Genomic DNA, 20,542 nt, shown 5'->3' with positions numbered 1-20,542 from the left:
GGGAGGCTGAGGCAGGCAGATCACCTGAGGTCAGGAGTTCAAGACCAGCCCGACCATCATGGTGAAAGCCCGTCTCTACTAAAATACAAAAATTCTCTGGGCATGGTGGCAGGTGCCTGTAATCTCAGCTACTTGGGAGGCTAAGGTAGGAGAATCGCTTGAACCTGGGAGGCGGAGGTTGCAGTGAGCTTAGATTGCACCACTGCACTGCAGCCTGGGCAACAGAGTGAGACTCAGTCTCAAAAAGAAATGAAACAAAACACTAAACCTAAAAAACTGGATTGAGATTCCTCAGCCCCCACCTCTTACCAGATCAGTCAAAATTCCAAACCAGAATGTATTCAACTGCCTTGAATACCGAGGATAGATGTGATTTCATCTATGACCCTCTCTGTAGCAGGAAAGCAATATTGCCCACTTGCATTGTCAAATTGGGCTCATTCAGCTAATTAAACCTATCAGCAAGATATGCAAACTGAAGGCTGGGCACAGTGGCTCACACCTTTAATCCCAGCACTTTGGGAGGCTGAAAAAGGCAGATTACTTGAGGTTGGGAGTTCGAGACCAACGTGGCCAACGTGGTAAAATCTGGTCTGTACTAAAAAAAAAAAAAAATACAAAAATTAGCCGGGTGTGGTGGCAGGTGCCTGTAATGCCAGCTACTCAGGAGGCTGAAGCAGGATAATCGTATTTACAGGTGGAGCTTGCAGCAAGCCGAGATCAAGCCAAGGCGCTCCAGCCTGGGTGACAGAGTGAGACGCCGTCTCAAAAAAACAAAAGATATACAAACTGGAATAACTGCAAACTGGAATAACCAGACTATATTATTCAAGGGATACTTTGCTATTAGAATTTCTTAGCAGGAAAAATCATAATTTCTTGCCTTGTCTGAAGTATGAGTACTTGCATCTTGTGTTCATGTGACTTAAGAATTTGGAAAAATTGCACTGGGCGCGGTGGCTCATGCCTGTAATCCCAGCACTTTGGGAGGCCGAGGTGGGTGGATCACCTGAGGTCAGGAGTTCGAGACCAGCTTGGCCAACATGGCTAAACCTGGTCTCGACCAAAAAAAACAAAAATTAGCTGGGTGTGGTGTTGGGCGCCTGTAATCCCATCTACTCGGGAGGCTAAGGCAGGACAGTGGCTTGAACCCAGGAGGCAGAGGTTGCAGTGAGCAGAGATCACACCACTGCACTCCAGCCTGGGCAACAGAGGAGATTTTGTCTCAAAAAAAAAAAAAAAAATATTGGAGCAGTTTGGAAGCTAAAGTGTGGGCTTTCCTCATCTTCTTCATCAAATGTTATTTCCATGTCTTTTTTTTCTTTTTTTGAGACATCTCATCACGGGTCAGGTGAGAGGTAGCTCTGTGCTGTGTCATCCTAACACAGGAATCCAGACGGAAGGAGGGATCATCAATATGATCCCCATTGCTATAGAAAAGAGAAAAAAGCATGTGGAATAGAACTCTGTTTCTTGGAGATTTCTCCTGAAAGATCACATGCTATTTCTTCTCACCTCCATTGGCAAAAAAAAGAAAAAAAGAAAAGAGAAATTCAATGTTTGATATACATACATAAAAATAAATTTCAGGAAAATGAAAAGTCCGTGTGATGACAGAATCCAAATTATATAAAAGATAGAAATCTCAATATTTGTTTTTACACATTTTAAGGAAAAAACAACCCTGAAAGCATAAAATGCAAAAAATAATATTAATAAGTCTTGAGTTTTCAAGTCCCTCTCACTGACTTTGGCACTTAGAGAACAGCCAGCACAGGCTCAGGATTCCCTAGTCAGCATTTCTGCCAAGGAGACGATCCCTCATGAAAATGGAGCAGAAAGCTATGCGCACAAGATGGATGGATGCTCCTCTCCCAGAGACCAGCAGGTGCAGGTGTAGAGGGAGTGGGCCAGGGAGGTGCTGTGAGCACCAACCTGGGAGGGGTGGCTAGACCTCCATTGGACCCTCCTGTCCGCAGAGGCCTCAGAGGGTTCCAGCAGAGGCAAGTCCTAGGTTCCCTGTCCCATGGCTGGCCCCTGAGACCTGCGTCACCTGCCAGCTCTTTCCACAAAGACATCAGGATGGCAAACCCAACCCAGCTCCCTCACAGAGAAAGGGGATTAATGTCAGGACCCACGCCCATCCTGGCCTTTTCAGTAACTATTTAAGTAGTGAATATGTTAGGCCAGAATGTGCTGCTGTGGCCCCTGGGATCACATCCCTGGAGGGAACTTGCCTGGGGTTGTGAACTGAAGGGCGAGGCTGGACAGCCCACTTGGGGTTCAGTGAGCTGAGACTTAGTTTTCAGCACAGTTCCCTCTGCCACTTCTGGGGGACTTGGGCTTGTCTAGAGCAGGCATTGAGGATGGCATACAGCAGACATGCTGAGCTGTCAGGTGGGTGCCAAAGGGTGAGCTTGAGGCATCCCGAGGGTTGGAGCCATCAGAAGGCCCTCAGGTCAGCCCAGAGCCAGCCCAGCCTCTGTACCTGGAGCTGCAGGGTGGGCGCTGTGCAGTGGGCTGGTCAGAGTGGACTGAAGCCAGTCAGGGAAGGGCTTTCATTGCCCATTTTCCTGTGGTGCAAATCAAGTCACCAAGGCCACAAGCCAGGTGGGGCAGAAACACTGGGCTGAGGCATCGCCTACTCTCCTCTTTGGCTCACATAGGCCCCTGACTTTCCTGGGCTTGCCTGAAAGTGACAGAAGATCCCTCTTCTTGTGAGGGTGGACACAGAAGTCACCAGTCACGTGTGGTGAGGGGGGCTGAGGCACCCCCAGAGTCTTTGCAGGGCAGCACCCACTACTTGCTGGCTGGACCAGGAGGCCAGGCTGGGACATTGTGGGAACTGAGGTCACCAGTCCCCGCTATACCTCGAATCTGTCCCCACCCTGCAACATTGGGCCAGCTCAGGCTCTGCCACCAGCTCCCCACATCGTCGTCCCTCAGAGCCCTAGGGTGGGTTCCCCCTACCTAGTGTCTCTGGCCCCTGCTGTCCACTCTCAGGCCTAACAAGCACCCAACCCCCATACCTGTGTCTTCCTGAAGGCGTGGGTGTTGGGACCGCTGGCGCAGAACTCACGGCTTAGCTACATGTGTGTCCCAGACTTGCTTAATCAATGGAGCAGTGAACGCGCTCCTTCTGGGGTACAGTCTCCTGCATTTCATGGGTCAGGTAGACAGGCTGCCTCCCCTTCACCCCTAGGTGTGCGCACACACAGTCATCTCCACCTGCAATCCGGTCCCAGCTGAAGCTGCATGCTCTGCAACAGAGGCCTGTGCACGACCTCGCTGTGCACACAGCAGGGGCTGCCCTCGGTCGGTCCCTCCCTCTCCCCTAATGTCCCTGCCTCCCAGCGCCACGACCCACAGGAGGAGCCAGTCCCCTAGCCCAGGGATCCAGGGTGGGCGCGGCCTGGGTACTGGGCGTGGCAAGCTGGCCCATAGGGTCGTCCCTAGCGCACCTACCAGAGCGCATATGAGGCAGCCAAGGCTGCAGCGCCAGGTGGGCAGCGAGCTCCCTGGAGACCCATGCAGCGGATCAGGTGCCAGCGGCCTCCAGGTCTGGGCGCGGGGCCGGGCCACCAGAGTGCGGCTTCCTGCTCTGGAGAGTTTATGGCCCCTGTCCTGGGACGGCTCCGCAGCCGCCAGGGAGGGACTGGAGGGACCGCGGCTGGGACAGGCTGCTGCTCCAGACGGCCCTGGACCGCCGCTTCCGCCCCTAAGCCGCCCTCCCAGCCCAGGTGACCGGTCGCCCTACCCGGGAAGCATCGCCCTCCTCCGCCGGGGCCCGAGCCCGGCGTGGGGGTTGTAGGCCGGCCCCACAGCCTGAGGACACCGCGACCTCTGCCCCCGGGAGCGCGCCGAATGCCAGGTGGGGCTGCTGTCGCAGGCCGTGGAGCCGCAGCCCCGCTGGAGGGCAGAGTCCGGCTGGGCGTCGGGGTCTTGGCAGAGAGGGCGGCGAGGGCAGGAGCAGGTGCACTGGCCGCTGCACACGCGCCGCCAGGCTCCCGGACACTGCGGGCGCGCCCCCTAGTGGCAGCCGGCTCCGGAGCCAAGGGAGGGCGGTGCCCAGTCCCCAACCAGGCGGCAGCTCGAAGCTCCTTCCCCGCTTGGGGGAGTGGGCGTGGCCCGGCAGCCGGAGTGCCCTACTAGTGAAAAGCTGGGGTTGGAGCTGCCACCGGCGGGGGAGGTGTGGGGGCCTAGTGGGCTCTGCCTGGACCTTCTGGGTGTCCTCCTGCGACCTCAGGTTCCTCACCTGTCTTAGAGGACTGATGGGCTGCTATGGCAGGGTTGTTTAGAGGATTAAGCCAGATAGTCCCAGTAAAGCCCCATTAGCCCCCCCGGCCTCTGGATTTGTTTTTTTGTTATTTTTCTGGCTTTCTTAGGAAACTTTCCGGAATGTGGCCAGGTGTTGAAGCGGGAAGGCTGGACACCCTCCCTTGGCGTTGTGGTTCCTTCCAGACGCCCCCTCTTCTTAGGCTCTTTTCAAGCGCACGCCCGGCAACATGTGCTCTACCCAAGAGCGCTTCACAGATCTTCCTATGGGTCTAAAACCAGAACGCTTTCTTCCTTGACCCCTGCCCTCATATCACCCCAACCCCACGTCTTTTGGCAGAGCCGGCTACAGACTCGAGTGTCAGTTTAATGCTTGCTCCCTAAGGTCTCCCCAGGGCTCTTAGGACGGCGTTAGGGTTAGGGTTCGGGTTCGGGTGCGCCTCTCTGCGCCGGCGCCGGCGCTGTGCCTTTGCGAGGGCGGAGCTGCCTTCTCCTCAGCACAGACCTGGAGAGCATCGCGAGGGCTGAGCTGAGTTCTCTTCTGCACAGACTTCGGAGATACAGCGAAGGTGGAGCAGTGTTCTCAGCACAGACCTGGGCCGGTGGGCGGGTGGGCAGGCCGGGGGCACCGCGAGGGCGGAGCTGCGCTCTGCTCAGCACAGACCCGGGGTACACCGGGAAGGCAGAGCAGCGTTCTCCTCAGCACAGACCTTGGGGGCACTGCGTCGGTTTGGGACAACTCGGGGCCGCATCGACGGTGAATAAAATCCTTCCTGTTTGCAGCCCTGAATAATCAGGGTCAGAGACCAGTTAGAAGGGTTCAGTGTGGAAAACGGGAAACCAAAAGCCCCTCTGAATCCTGCCCAGTGAGGTTCTCCCCAGCCAACGCGAGGCGGCCTCAGTGCGAGATCCACACCGCAGCCTCGGAAGACAAATGCAGCATTCCTAATGCAGACATGACACCGAAAATATGACACCCCTATTGCTCATGTAACAAGCACCTGTAATGCTAATGCACCGCCTCAATACAAAAATATTAATAGAAGATCTGCAATCCCCTCACTGCCGTGCAGTCCTAAGACAGCGATCATAATAATCAACATTGACTAGTCATACAAACGTAGTAACGAACCTAGGGGTTAAGGTTGGTGTTAGGGTTAGGGGTTAAGTTTAGGGTTAGGGTTTGGAGATAGGGGTTGGGGTCAGAGTTAGGGGTTAGGAGTCATCGTTTAGAGTTAGGGGTTGAGAGGTTAGGGGTTAGGGATTAGGGGTTAGGGTTGGGTTAGGGTGAGGGTGAGGGTTGGGGTTAGGGGTTGGGGTTAGGGGTTAGGGTTAGGGGTTAGAGTTAGGGGTCAGGGGTCAGGGTCACGGTCAGGGATCAGGGGTCAGGTTAGTGGTCAGGGGTCAAGGTTTAGGGGTCAGGGGTCAGGTCAAGGGTCAAGGGCTAGGTGTCAGGGGTCGGGTCAGGCAGTCAAGGGTCGGGGTCAGGCGGTCACCAGCCAGGGGTCAAGGGTTGGGTCAGGGGTCTGGGGTAAAGGGTTAGGTGTCAGGGGTCAAGGGTTAGGGGTCAGGTGTCAAGGGTTAGGGTCAGCAGTCTGGTCATGGGGTCAAGGATTAGGGGTCAGGGTCAAGGGTTAAGGGTCAGGGTCAAGGGTTAGGGGTAGGGTCAAGGGTAGGGGTTAGTGAGGGTAATGTAAATAGTTTCACATTATTACTACTAATAAATTATTATTTATATTGCACTATTGCATAATGTAAAGGCTATTAAAACATGTCTTTAAATATGAAAATAGTAAAAGCTATTAAATAGTAAATAGTATTTAATTTCTCCAAATAGTAAAGGCTATTAAAACATGTTTGTCTTCAAAGAATGGCGTTGGTTTCTGTTCCATGAGGGTGAGGGATAGGGTGAGGGTGAGAGTGAGGGGTTAGGGTTGCGTTTAGGGTTAGGGTAATTTTAAGTAGGCCAATTATGGATCAAACAGATGATTACTTCATTGCTTCTATAGTAACACTCCTAGGTAACCAATTCAAACTTATATTTAATGGTCATATTTTTTTTTTAATCATCTTTGAATACATTTTGGAAAAGGAGTGTGACAATGGTTTAAAGCTCTATTCCTCTCTTCAGCTACAAGTCATCACAATTCTGACTGTAATGAGGTTACTCTGCATCTGTCTGTCACAAATAACCTAGTAACAACTAAATGGATTGCCATCAATCTTTCAATTAGAATGTATAACTTTATTAGCACAATATTTTTTGAACTGATTGTATTACTTTGAAAAAGGACTTTCATTTACTTTGTCATTTAGGGTCAAATGTGTGCAATTGCTGGGAGCTGAATAAGTGATAATAACCAGTTTTGAATTTGTAGGCTCTAGACTCTGCAAACATGTTTTCCTTTAATTATATAAGTGAAACAACTAATAGGACTTCAGAAGTAGAAGTGAGCTAAACATAGCCATATTTTTATGACAATTGTATATAGTTTATTTTATGATATGAATTACTAAAAATTACACTCTAAATTGGGCTGTTAATCAACTTATACTTCAGGAAAACTTCACAACAACTTTATTATATACTAAATAACTGGTAAATACGTGTATTGAAAAAGCATTATAATTATGGTGAAGCAAACTTTTTCTATATCTAAGACACTTTTTTTCATATTTCCTCATGCTGAAAAGTTTAGATTCACTCCGATCACACCTTTGATCAGGCACACTGTCATAAATACCGATGTGTAGCTTGGTCAGAGTTTGTCTTCTTTCACTGCTCAATCTTTCCGTTGTGCTCAAACTTACACAGTTTTTGAAGACAACGTTTTAAAAATCATTGAGAATATTGAGTCATTTTGTTTTCATAGTCATGCCTTCCCCTAAAGAAATCTTTTTGTTAGAAGATAAATTAGGAGGCACATTGCTTAGAAGTAAACGTAGAAAGATGGATTTAACAATCTGCCTAATTATCTTATTTCTTCCTTTTTTTTGTCTCTGTGTTTGTGCAATTGCATTTTTTATGTGACTAAGGATATCCAGAGACTGGAACGGTAATGAAAAGTAGAACAAATGGGTAGAATCATTTTGTTTGCATTATAATCCATACATGACTGATGTAGTATGGGAAAATAAACTTCTAATTGTGGTCCTTGGTCCTAGGACCAAACTCATGATCAAAACCACTGAGATAAAAAGTATCCAGTCAGAGTAAGGTGGTCATTTAAGAGAAAATGGGATTTGGGGGACGCTGGAAGTCAGAGAGCAAAGACAATGTTCAAAAACACGTGGTCTCTGACTTCCCCTTCTCTCCAAGAACGGAAAGTGGGCTGCTGATGCTGTGGTTAGTTTACAAAGCAGGGAAGGCCAATGTTGGTGAGCAGGTACTTAAACTGAGTGTGAGTGTGGCCTCACTGCATGGGGAGTAGCTGCATCCCACACGCACTAGGGAATGCAAATGCCAAAACCAACACCAAAACAACAGCTCTCTCAAACATGCTTTATTCGCTTCTACTCTGTATGATCATTTTGAGGCAGGAGAATAGGGTCTGTGGGCAGGGAACCTAAGGAATTCACAGAACTAAATCAAGCTCTGTGACCAAGTAAATAACTTCTAACTCTACTTCAGCCATGCCAGGAAACATCTTCTTCATTTGCATAGGGTATACACCAAGGAAATAACTTTGTAACCTCACTTCATTCTCTTTATTTGCATAGGGTGTACACCAAGGAAATCACTTTATAACCTCACTTCACTTCTTCATTTACATACAACGTAGGCCAAGTCACCAATGGGAAACCTCTAGAGGGTATTTAAATGCCAGGAAATCCTGAACGTGCCTTTGCGCTGCTTGCTCGGGCCCCCGCACCCTGTGTCGTGTACTTTCATTTTCAGTACATCTCTGCTTTTGTTGCTTCATTCTTTCCTTGATTTGCTTGTGCATTTTGTCCAACTCTTTGTTCAAAATGTCAGAACCTGGACACCCTCTACCAATAACAGTTTCATTTAAGGAAAGTTTCTATACTCTTGGCTAAGTAAGTCAGAAACTTATTTTAATCTCACAATGAGTACAGGTGGCATCTTCCTACCCATTCCTAACCTACTTATGAACCTCGCTTTGGAAGGTGACAAAAAGCCTCACCAAGCCTCAGAAAGAAGAGGACTGCTTAGCAGCATTACAGGCAATAGTATTTATAAAAAGCTGTCATGAGGTCAAGCGCAGTGGCTCACGCCTGTAATCCCAGCACTTTGGGAGGCCAACACAGGCAGATCACAAGGTCAGGAGATCGAGACCATTCTGGTCAACATGGTGAAACCCCATCTCTATTAAAAATACAAAAATTAGCTGGGCGTGGTGGCGCTTGCCTGTAGTCCCAGCTACTCAGGAGTCTGAGGCAGGAGAATCGCTTGAAACCAGGAGGCAGAGGTTGCGGTGAACCGAGATCGTGCCACTGCACTCCAGCCTGGGAGACAGAGCAAGACTCTGTCTCAAAAAAAAAAAAAAAAATGCTACCATGAAAACAGTAGTGACAGAGAGGAGAGGCAATGCCATTACCTGAGACCAAGGAAAGCATTATTTGCTGTTCTAGACAGACTGTGACAGAAGTTGTTTGCTCAGACAAAGCCCATCAGAGTCAAATACTTTCAGATTAATACCTTGCTTAAGTTATTACAGCATGGATGGCATGCAATGTTTAGGCTCACCTATTTAATCATAAAAAGTGTCTATGCATACCAACTAATTAAAACTATGTAAGTTAAAAGAAATATTTTTATATTAAATCTATTAATCCACTGGTAATTCTATTTGTATTTAATGGTCAAAATCATAGTATTCTAATTTGTTATTTTATGCACAAAAACTTGGGGATAGAGTCTAAACAGTGGTTGAATGGATGATGAATATATTACTAAACAAAAGAAATGAATCAATATGTTCTCAGGGGCCTCCCAGTCCCTAAATTCACAAAACTCACAAAAGAGAAAGACAAAAAACAAAATTTTCTTACAGAATGCTGAGCATTTAAAGCCCCAAATTCCTATAGGTCACATCTAATAAAGTTGTACTAGCATTCCAAAAGTATGGAAGCTGAGTAGAGGAAAATGTTAACACTACAGCAATGCAGGCAGCCATAACCACGATGTGGAAAACTTTAAAACAAACGGCTCAAATTCATAGGTTGTTGAAAAAGGATACATTGTTAAGAAAAAAGTAATTAGCCTGTGTTGAAGTGAATAGTTAATGTATTTTGTAACAATTATTTTAAAAATGGAATACTCAAATTCTTACACGCTTCTACAGAGGCTGAACTATACAATACATAAATTAAAAAATAAAATAAGCAGATTTCTCTGCTTCATATATTTTGACCTCTTCTGTGTGTACTTTTAAATTTTCTGAACCTAAGCATGCTTTTAAAATCAATTAAACATTTTATATAAACTGATAATAAACATATCCAAGAGTGGAAGTTGGAAGACAATGAAAATGTTTACCTTGGATATGAGGAGGCCATCAGGGAGAAATGTACTATGGAAATATTTTTAAAACTCAGGAATAAATTGTGTCCCTCACATCAGAAATACCAAGTCACATGGTCTGAAGGAAATCCTGCAACTTTAAAGAACTGATTTTCAAAATTACCCACCAATACCTTATGATACCAGAATGTTGAGTAAGAAACATTCATATCAACCCCTATCTGAATTCTGAGTAACCGACTGTCATGTAATTGACAGTGGTGAGGACTGAAAGCAAAGGAACATCCTGAGCTTCACCAGCACCAAGCCTAGACACAAGAAAAAAGCAATGCCAGCCTGGCACCATCAAAATAATCTCTACATATGAGGACAAGTTAGTGTCTTATAAATGCAGAGGGAAAGTGTTTAATTGTAAGAGATTTGCTGAACTGAAAAGGAGAATGTCTTCATAAACAACTGCTTTGTAGCTGCAAAATAAAATAAAACAAGGACCATTCAAAAAATATGTACACTCCCCTCAAGGTGAGCTGAGGAGAGGATACAAAGATCTTGCAGCAGCCAGGTGAGTAACCTGGCCCCAGAGCAAAGACCACCAAATGTTGGAAGTTCGTGTTTCTCATTTTTTTTTTTTGTCTTTTTCCAATCAACCAAAACACAGGCAATTAGTTTATAAGCATCACATCCTTAACCAGAGCTGGCAAGAAGTATGAGTCAACAAACAAAAATAATTGAAACAAAACACAAAAGAAAAACCATCGGATCAAATGAGGAAAAGCTCATTTTTGGGAATAGAAGAGAACATCACCAAATCTGAAATGCTACTCATAGAATAAAGTCAAATGAATATTCATTCATAAAGTGAAGACAGAATGATGTAATTCAAATAATTAGAAAATAAGAATAACCTGTTGGCATCATCCAAGTAAAAATCAAGTAAAAATTCGATGGAAGAATCAGAAGGTAAAGCCCAGGAATAGTCTCAGAAATTACAAAAAAAAAGAGATGTAAGTGGATAATTTTTTTAAAAATCCCAATCTTGAGTTAAAAAGAGATTTGGGCAGGAAAAAAATGCCCTTGTGAATCATGCACACTGGGTGTTAATTGAGGACCATAGATGAGATTGACTAGAGGGAGAGGGAATAATTTGAGACGAAAGGGCCTAAACCCAAGCTTTTCAGAACTCCAAACGTTGGTGGCCTAGAGGAAGAAAATTACCCCACAAAGCAGGCAGAGAAGGACGGGCTGGAAAGGTCAGGTTTAAAGTGAGGCTGACGAGTCTCCCAGGTCACTGAAGGAGAATGGCCAACAGCAGAAAATGATGAAGAGGGTTTACACAGGAGCAAACTGAATACAAATACTGCAGGCTGGAGGTAATTGCTGAATTTAGCAAAAGCTGGTTTGGGTGTAGTGTTGGATTAAAAGTTAGATTTTAGTGGGTACAGACTGAGTAAATAGAAATAATGAGAAGAGGCAACACCAGGAAGAGAGAGGCAGAATACTTCTTTAACTTGATAACAAACAAACAAACAAACAAAAACCTTTTATTTAAAACCCCTGCCTAGAATATTCTTAAAGTGAAATACGAAGTATGCCCCATCAGGGGAGATGGGGGACAGTGTAGGCACCCCACGTCCTTCCGGTGGTTCTTTTTCTTTCTTTATTTTATTTTATTTTATTTTATTTTTTTTGAGACGGAGTCTCGCTCTGTCTCCCAGGCTGGAGTGCAGTGGCGCGATCTCGGCTCACTGCAAGCTCTGCCTCCCGGGTTCCCGCCATTCTCCTGCCTTTTCATAAGTGCCTATGGGTTCTTCATAAATATGGACCCATAACCTTACAGATACCAGAAACACCACCTGTGAAGGAGCTGCTCCTAGCAATGGCCAGGCCACAGGGACCAAATCCATGGTGGGCATCAGCAAAGTGTCCTCCTCGAGGTGGCCTTGCTCTGCCTCCTTTCCAGGTGCAAGATTGACATATCTGTCTCTCTCTTCCATTATACCAGTTACACATGAAAAACGGATTGTTCCCTAAAGTACAGTGAGTAAATAAGAGAAAAATAGAAACATTACTTATCTTTAAAAAAAAAAAAAGACTGTAAATACTGAGATTTGGTTGAGATAATATAAAGTTTAGTTGAGATAATATTTGGGAATTCATATATTAAAGTGAGGTATTTTATTTTTTATTTGAAAACAGTTCTGCAGAAAGAGGTTTGTGTGCAAATGTGCTGTACCCTTGGTATCTCTACATTGGTGTATAACTGCAGTTATGTGATGTAATTCACACAAGTAACACAAAACTGGAGTTGAGTGGAGACCCGGATTCAAGTCTCTATGTAAAGACAGGTATCTCTGAGCTTCAGATTCCTTATTGAAGAGTCTAGGAGTTTGAATGAACTATATACCTAGTCCCTGCTGTGCAGCTGTAGGCAAGACCTTCGGGGAAGATGGGCTCCAACTTAAGCTTGATCATTCTCTTGATGTCTGGCCCTAAAAGCTGCATTTTTACTCTGTGGGTCTCAGTTTTCCTCCGAAGATGGGGATAGTGATGCCTACCACACAGAATGTGTGTGCCATCTAAATGGGATCATTTATACTGTATGTAAACTGTTTGACATGATCATCTTTAGCATAAATGGTTGCTCAGTCTGTTTTTCCCTCTGTAGCAGAAGTTGATGATTTATTGCATTTTTTTCAATCCTTTTTAGCAACCAGTAAAATGATTTTTGTATCATTTTCTATTTCATATTCCAGAGCATGAAAGACTATGTGAGTTCTAATTTTAGTTGTTGTCAGATAAGAAACACAAGACAAAAGTGGTTTCTTTATTTTTTTTAACCATGGATTATTATTTTTAAACGTAATATTCCATTTCCAGGTGGTTCGAGACTTTCTGGTTATCTTTTTTTTAAACTATCTAACTAATAATGCAAATCGACTTCCAGCTTAAATTTACTGTTTTTACAGAACATAATCTGAATTATTTTAATTCTTTAAAATTTGTGTAGACTTTTTTATGCCCAGCAAATGGTGAGTTTTGGTAAATTTTTGAGACACGTTAGGAAAGAATACTTGGCACCAGTGGTGTTTGTTCCCTGTATGTCGGTTACAATGTTTAGTTTGTTCACTGTGTTTTTCAGATTGTTGTATTCTTAGTGCTTTTTAAAATGCTGGTTCTGTCAGCTGTTAAGAGGAGTATGTTAAAGTTTCCTACTATAATTGTGGATTTATCTTTTAAAATTCTGTTATTTTTGGCTTTACATATTTTGAAAATATATCACTAAATACTCAGAACTTAGAGTTGTTTTAGATACAGACACACACATAATTATGAAATATTTCTTAGCAGCAATATCTCTTGCCATAATTCTGCATTTCATATTGGTATACCTATACCAGATTCCTTGTAAGCAGCTTATAGTTGCATTTTGTTTATCTGCTGGGGCAATTTTTATCTTTTACATTAAATATTTAGTCTTTTACTTTAGTATTTGTACTTGATGTAATTATTGGTATATTCATCATAGTCAAAACTCCAAACTACCCTAATGTCCCTCAAGCAGAATGTACAAAGGTTGTATATTCACATAATAGAATAAGTCAGTGAGAATGAATGAACTACAAGTACAAGCAACAATGTGAAAGAAGTCTCAGAGTCCTATCTCTGGATGAACCAAGCCAGTCACCAAGGAGTATGTTTTATATGATTGTGTTTATATTAAATATAAAAACAGATAAAACTACTCTATGATCTTAGAAGTCAGAGTTTATTTTCCCTTGTGGGCACCAGTCACTGAATGAAGTACAGTGGTCTAGTAAGATTCTGCTTCTTAATCCCAATATTGGGATGCAGTTGTGTTCAATTTGAGAAATTCATCAAAGTCTCTTCTATGAGTTGTATTCTTTTCTGTATATACTTAAAAAAAAACCACCTTTCTCCACATCCAAGTTTCTGAAGAGGTTCATTTAGGCCCAATCTAGGTCTAATATGATGAGATTTTACTGTCACATTAATCTTCACAAAATTGACATCAAACTAAAAATAGGTTTCTGTCATTGTACAATTTTTCTTCTATTTAGTAAAATCTATTTCATCTCAAAAATTATCTTGATTTGATCTCTTCAGTTCTAACAATTATATTTCTACCATGTCGCCCATCCATAAATAAGCTTGGTACTCATTCACTACATTTGGACAAAGAATTAAATACATGTCTGTGTTTGCAACACGAGTGGCCTTCAGTCTGAACCCATGCATAGTTCACTTCAGCAGGGATAGCTCAGAATGCTTTAAACACAACCCCAGAGCAAGGGGAGTGAAGATAGGGAAGCCAGAGGGGGAGGGCTGAGGAGAGGTTCAGCCTTCTCTGATTGTGCCTAAGAAGAAAGAGATTTTTTTTTCATCATTTCCAAGCAGCAGACTTATAGTTATGCCTTTGTGGCTCAAGGATCTTGTTTATTATTGAAATAACACTTATTGCTCATGAATGAATGCTCACTGGAAGACCCACAGGTAGTGTGGTCACTTTCTGAGCCTATGAGCAGTGCATCAAAGCTATGAAGTTGATTTAGTTATTTCTTATTTCTCTCTGAGACCTTAAATGTGGTAAGTGTTGTTGTCTTTTCCAAAGGTAATGATTACAAGGTGTTCTCTTTTCAGGGAGAATTGAGCATTATGTAATGATATGGTATTTTTCTTGATTTCTTTTATTTTTCTACCCTCATACTTTTGTATCACATTTAAATTAATTTTATTTTCATCAGTTTTTACATATGCTAAGACTTGGTCATATAAGTATGTACATTAGAGTATTACTTGTACAGAGTGATAACACTTGAAATTATCATATTCTCTTCAAAAATTGGGGTTTTTGTATTCTTCTCTAAGATAATCAATTTTGTATTCTCTATAACATGTATTATTTAATTGCATTCCCTACATTTGCCTCTTCCCATTTATAAGAATAAGAATTTGAAAGTTTGACTCTTATCAAAACCCCAAGTCCCTTTTTCTTCCTCATGGTAACTGTTCATTTTAATTATATCTATAGATTCCTTAATTATTTCCAAGTGCATCACTTTATCCTTAGGCAGCTGAAATTTCACATTCTACCTCTGAGCCCATTTACTTAATCTATTGCAGTTAACGTAAAACAGCTATAGTCTTTTGTCTTAACCATTACCCCTTATTTAGCAATATATTCAAATTTCCTACATAAAAAATTTCCTTTGTCATTAATTAGAACCATTAGTGTTCAATACATAGAACCTTGTAGAGTAGAATGCACTCTTCCCCCAAATTCCTCTTGGCCCTCTATTTTTAACACAGTTGCTTTCACCCCCTTTTGTTTGTTGGATGCCCTGACACATGTCATGACATTTTGTACAATAATTCATTTTCTGAAAAGGTCCAAAAATCTCAGAAAATCCTGACAGCTTCTCATCGGTTCTCCTTACATAAACCAATTATTACTTCAACCTAAAAAGGAAGGAAATTTTTCCTGATGTGATTGCCTTTGGTAAATCCATGCTGACTCACTCCTATTAAATTGTACTTCTCCAAATGTATCATTAACCTCATCCATAAGTATCGTCTCAAATTTATTTCCTAATATAGATGTTAGATTTACAGGTCTATAATTTTCAGCCTCTCCTCTCTTTCTTGTTAACCTTCAGACTGGATGCCTTGTTTTCCAGTCTCCTGATACTTCACCACTAATAAAAGACTTCCTAAAATAATTAACACTTCAGCAATTTGATTCTTTAACCTCAGACATCATCCATGGGTTAATTTACTATTTTTCTTAACTGCTGCTAAATGTCTTTGTTCCTTTCATATTCCTGTCCAAATACTCCGGTGCTGTCTGCCATAGCAGTACCCTTGATGTCCATTATGGCTCAACACATTTGGTATTTTGATAGCTGATGTTTTTCTTCATTCCCTTTCTCACTCTCATTCCTGTTGGAATTCCTAAGTTTAGAAAGAACTCTCTTACGTACTTCATAATCTATGAGTGAATAATGTCAGAACAGTATTTTTCATCATCCTGTTGTTTTCAGTAATGTAATTGTTATCCAGGAAAATTGTATTTGTGGATATTTATCAGTAAACATACTGTTTACTGAGAAGCAGATCTTTGACCTGATCTCCACCTCTTTTTTCTTTAATAATACACTGAAAGAGGATTTTTTTCAAAACTTTCTAATGACACATTTTAAAACAGTTTTACAGCCATGCGTGGTGGCTCACGCCTATAATCCCGGCACATTGGCTGTCCAAGGTGAGCGATCACCTGACGTCAGGACTTCGAGACCAGCCTGGCCAATGTGGTGAAACCCTGTCTCTACTAAAAATACAAAAATTAGCTGGGCATGGTGGTGGGTGCCTGTAATCCCAGCTACTTGGGAGGCTGAGACAGGAGAATTGCTTGAACTGGGAGGCGGAGGTTGCAGTGAGCTGAGATTGCACCATTGCACTCCAGCCTGGGCAACAAGAGTGAAACTCTGTCTCAAGGTAAATAAATAAATACAAATAAAATAGTTTTACATTTAATCTTTTTAAGAATAACTACATGCCAGCATTCTTCAGTACGCATACCTTACTTTATCTGTCTGACACCATGGAGCAGTGTCAGAGAAGCATTTGCTCCTTCCTGCCATCCTCCTGCAAGAGGGTGATCCTAATTGTTATAGAGTGATCCAAATGGTAGTTATGTATGATTTCCTTATGTTTTCATTAGCTAGTAAGTAATAATGAAGAACTCTGTTTTTCATGCTATCACATTTTGCCTTTTCAATTACAAAGAATCGTAAATAGTATCTGTGCCAAACTTTTCTCTAAATCATTGAATCTTCAAAACAAATCGTGTTGATACATGTTATTCTCAATTTAATGGTTTTGAAAAATCTATCTTTAAGAGGTTATGTTGCTTGAGGATGCATAACTACAGTGTGGCTCTATAAAATTCTCACCTGTCTTCAGAGTCTTACAGTTACATAACCCTGCTGTACAGGAGCTTTAAAATAATTGATCAGCAGGTTAATGAAGCTTTTTCAGCGGAAACCTTAAAAATTTAGAGCTTTAAGATTTCAAATAATCTAAACACATATATTAGGAAGTAGAATGATATAATGTAATAATGTAAAAACATCGTGCTAAATATTTTCACAGTTGTACCTCTCCTGCCTAGTACGGAGCCTGTCGCACAGACGGATGGATGGAGTCAAATGAACTAGGTTTCGGGATGAACTTTTTCACCACTGAGATGTGTAACTTTGAGCAAGTCACTCAAGCATTTTGTGTCTGTTTTCTCAACTGCAAAAAGAGTAACATTGTTTAGCTTTTCTTTTGAACATGAGGTTCAAATTAGATAATCCATATGAAAGAGCTTGAAAATTGTAAAGTTATTCTTTTAAGAAAGTTACTGGATTTTGTTACTGCTGTTTTAATAATAGCAAAGTAGAAGGAAAAGACTAATGATTTTTTTGCATGTATTTCAAGTTGCTATTAAGGGTAATGAATCTCATAACAATAAACATATATATATATATATATAGTGTACACATTAGTATTCATATATATATATTAGTGTAACAGTCTGAGCATATACTAAAATTAGGGCTACAGAAGGCCTGCTTAAAACTTTCCGGAGTAGAAACATCATTTAAATAATGTGTTTAAATTATTTCTATTATTTGTATGTTACCTATGTTGATGAAAAAAGCCAAACTCTGTTGGATGTTTAAAGATGTTTATCCTCTGCCAAATATGAGTGACCCTGGCCTGTGACACAGTCTCAGGAGGTTCCAAGAACATGTGCCCAAGGTGGTTGAGTTACAGCTTGGTTTATGTATTTTAGGGAGAAGAAGTTATAGCCAAACACATCAATCAATACATGTAAGGTATACATTTGTTCAGCCCAAAAAGGTGGCACATCTCAAGCAGGGAGTTGGAGAGATCACATGTCATAGGTGGATTCAAAGATTTTCTGATTGGCATTTGGTTAAGTTAACCTTTGCCTGAAGACTTGAAGCCAGCAGAAAGAAATGCTTGAGTTAAGATAAGGAGGGTTGTAGAAGCTAAGGCTCTTATTATGTAGATGAGGCTTCCAGGTAACTGACTGAAGAGGGAATCGATGGTGAAGGTCTCTTTTAGGACCTTAAAAGGTGTCAGACTGTTAGTTACATTTCTGCTGGATCTGGAGAAGATATGGAAAGGGAAGGGGATTCTCTACAGAATGCAAATTTTCCCAATAAGAGATGGCATTCCAGGGCCATTTCAAAATATGTCAAAAAATATATTTTGGAGGTAAAATACTTTGATTTCTTATAAGACCTGCTATCTGTCATGTAATGCTATACCAGAGTCAGGTGGGAGCTGAATATCTTCTTGCTACGAAGAGTCTGTTTTGTCAATCTTATGATCTCTATTTTAATGTTAATGCCAGCCAGTTGTGCCTGAACTCCAAAGGGAGGACCTTGTAGGGAGGTCTGTCCATCCAGCCTTCCCTTCAGGGCTGGAACTAGTTTTTCAGATTTCTTTGGGATCCTTTTGGCCAAGAAGGGGTCCATTCAGTCAGTTGGGGTGGGGGAGCTTAGAATTTTATTTTTGTTTTATGTATACTACAGTCTATAGTTTTAAAACTTTTTTTAAAAAGAATATCATCCTGAAAAATATCCTTTCTACTGTATATTTTAGTATTCTTTAAAGTCCTGAATGGCATTCATAAATTTAAAATAAAGTTAGAGTACACAATTAAAACACAGCTTTTGATGGTAACACCTAACAAGATTGGCCGAACTGGCTCTCAGGCTCTCAGCTCACTCACACTCATCCTGTCACTACAGGACCTTAAAGAAAAGTCTTAAAGTGATTTTTAACTTTTTTCCAGAAAAAAACTATATTCTCCCCTTCCTTGAGTGTGCTAGCCAAGTGTGATGGCCTGTATGATTCGAGCTGCACCAGCGCTTCCTTCCCGCTCCCTTCCCTGCTGCACCAAGGTCACACAGCCACATGGCATTCTCTTACCCCATTGCAGGCAGCATTGCGATCTTATCTGAGCTCACATTTGCAGCATTCATGAAGTGGATTTTGAAAGTTAAAATAGTTAAAAAAAGTAAACAAAATTAAAAATTGTGATCTTATCCCCTCTGACAGCTTCATTTATCAAAATTTTAATGGAAGAAATTGATGGTGAAAAGTTATAGTGGGGATGGTATGATTTTATCAGGTAATTGATGTGGTTTTTACTTTCATATAGACTTTTCATCAAGTAATTCAATATAACTTACATATTTAAAAAATTTGCACACCCTCACACACATATTTTGATCCCCACGTAAACAGCAGTTTTAGATGAGGAAACAAAGATCATGTCACCTAGTCATGTTGCTACTACTGTAGAACAGGTTACTGTTCCAACTGAAGCCGTTTACTGAAGAATAGCATGACAAGTCTTTCAAATTATCAGGGAAATTTAGATACATTGTTTCATTAGCTTTGAAATGTAGTTCAGAATATGAAGTAATGCACATTTGCAATTTCATTTATTTCTATTTGCAGTGAAGAAAATTACCATTTAGCAAGTTTTTATCTTTAATGATTTTAAACTTACAGAAAAGTTTGCAGAAATAGTATGGAGAGTTCCATATATCCTTCACCCAACTTTCTCAAATGTTAACATCAAACATAACCATACTACTTACGAAAGCCTGAGAATTTAGCATTAATACATTGTCATTTTCTATGTTGTATTCTTGTATTCAGAGTTTATCATTTTTCCACTCACATCCTCCTTCATTCCCAGAATTCAGCCCAGGAACCGACATTCCTTTTAGTTGCCATGTCTTCTTAGCCTTCTCCAGTCCAGGACAGATTTTCAGTACCTTGGCACTCTTAAGGAACACGGATTTGTTATTTTGTAGAATGTCTCTTAATTTGGAATAGTGTAATGTTTACTCATGATTTGATCGAAGTCATTTAAGAAAACACCAGAAGAAATGTGTGCTGTGCTTGGAGCACCTTGTGACTGAGGATGTCCTCCTGGCCCATGGAGTGAGGCGGGATCTTCAGAATCCTCCACTGGCAGCTTCCTGGTTTTACCTTTTTAGTCAGTACACATCTTGGAGAGAGCCTTTCAGACCACGAAAATAGCCTATTTCTCCCCAGTCATTTGCCCAATAATTTTGACATCTACTAGTTTATCCTGCCTGAATAAGGTCTGTGTTTTTTTTCTTTCCTTCATTTCTTCTATGTTTAATAATTGGAATTATTCTGTAAGGAATGGTAGTTGATTCCTTCTTTCCCAATTCTTTGTTCTATTTCTTTTTATCAGTGTGGAGGTATTTTATCCTGAGGTTTATAATTCAATACCATTGTGGCTTATTTTCTTACTGAAACCACTCCTGCCTTAACCACTGCCCCCTCTTTGCAGTCAGCTCCTGTGCCCTGTGTGCACCCCCATCCCTTTAGAGACATCTCTTTGCTTTTCAGGCACCATAGTGTTCTATGGGTTCATCTTGTGTTTTCCTTGCCATGGTCCAGAAATGAATCACTACCTTGAGGAGACCTGGTTCCTTTGGTTGGAGAATGGTATTTATAAGCCAAGATATATACACTGTGTGGACTCATTGCTTCTGTGTACCTCTGCTTCTAGGCCTTCTCAGCAGAGAAACAAGGAAGTGTAGGTATGTATACTAAATCCTGCATTCCTGTGAATATAGATGTTTTTCTCTATCTCTCTACCTAGAACATAAATTATCTAAGACCTAAATATAAGAAACA

At 41.8% G+C, this 20,542-nt stretch overlaps 1 protein-coding gene across 1 annotated transcript; it reads right to left on the bottom strand.

Annotated features, from left to right (window-relative positions):
- Positions 1–2,539: 2,539 nt before the first annotated feature.
- Positions 2,540–13,725, bottom strand: LOC100603979 (translation initiation factor IF-2-like). Its single transcript, XM_030827086.1, has 4 exons — positions 13,692–13,725; positions 11,596–11,787; positions 3,466–4,108; positions 2,540–2,689 (listed from the first exon to the last, which is right to left on the bottom strand). The coding sequence occupies exons 1-4, from the start codon at positions 13,723–13,725 to the stop codon at positions 2,659–2,661; spliced, it is 900 nt and encodes a 299-aa protein (XP_030682946.1). The 3' UTR covers positions 2,540–2,658.
- Positions 13,726–20,542: the final 6,817 nt, after the last annotated feature.

Source organism: Nomascus leucogenys, chromosome 14 (genome assembly GCF_006542625.1).
Source record: "Nomascus leucogenys isolate Asia chromosome 14, Asia_NLE_v1, whole genome shotgun sequence".
Classification (NCBI taxonomy): domain Eukaryota; kingdom Metazoa; phylum Chordata; class Mammalia; order Primates; family Hylobatidae; genus Nomascus; species Nomascus leucogenys.
The sequence above is the reverse complement of the archived record's forward strand: the minus strand, read 5'-3'. Positions and strand labels throughout refer to the sequence as shown.

What these genes read in the sequence shown, in the direction of transcription:
- LOC100603979 (XM_030827086.1), bottom strand. Translation starts at nt 13,725, where the DNA reads ATGAACCTCTTCAGAAACTTGGATGTGGAGAAAG. An exon ending in AGGTGGTGTTTCTGGTATCT is followed by an intron (nt 4,109 to 11,595) that starts GTAAGGTTATGG and finishes CACTCCCCCAAG; the next exon opens with CGGGGAAGGAGCTTCGAGCT. An exon ending in GCTGCCTCATATGCGCTCTG is followed by an intron (nt 2,690 to 3,465) that starts GTAGGTGCGCTA and finishes TGTCACTTTCAG; the next exon opens with GCAAGCCCAGGAAAGTCAGG.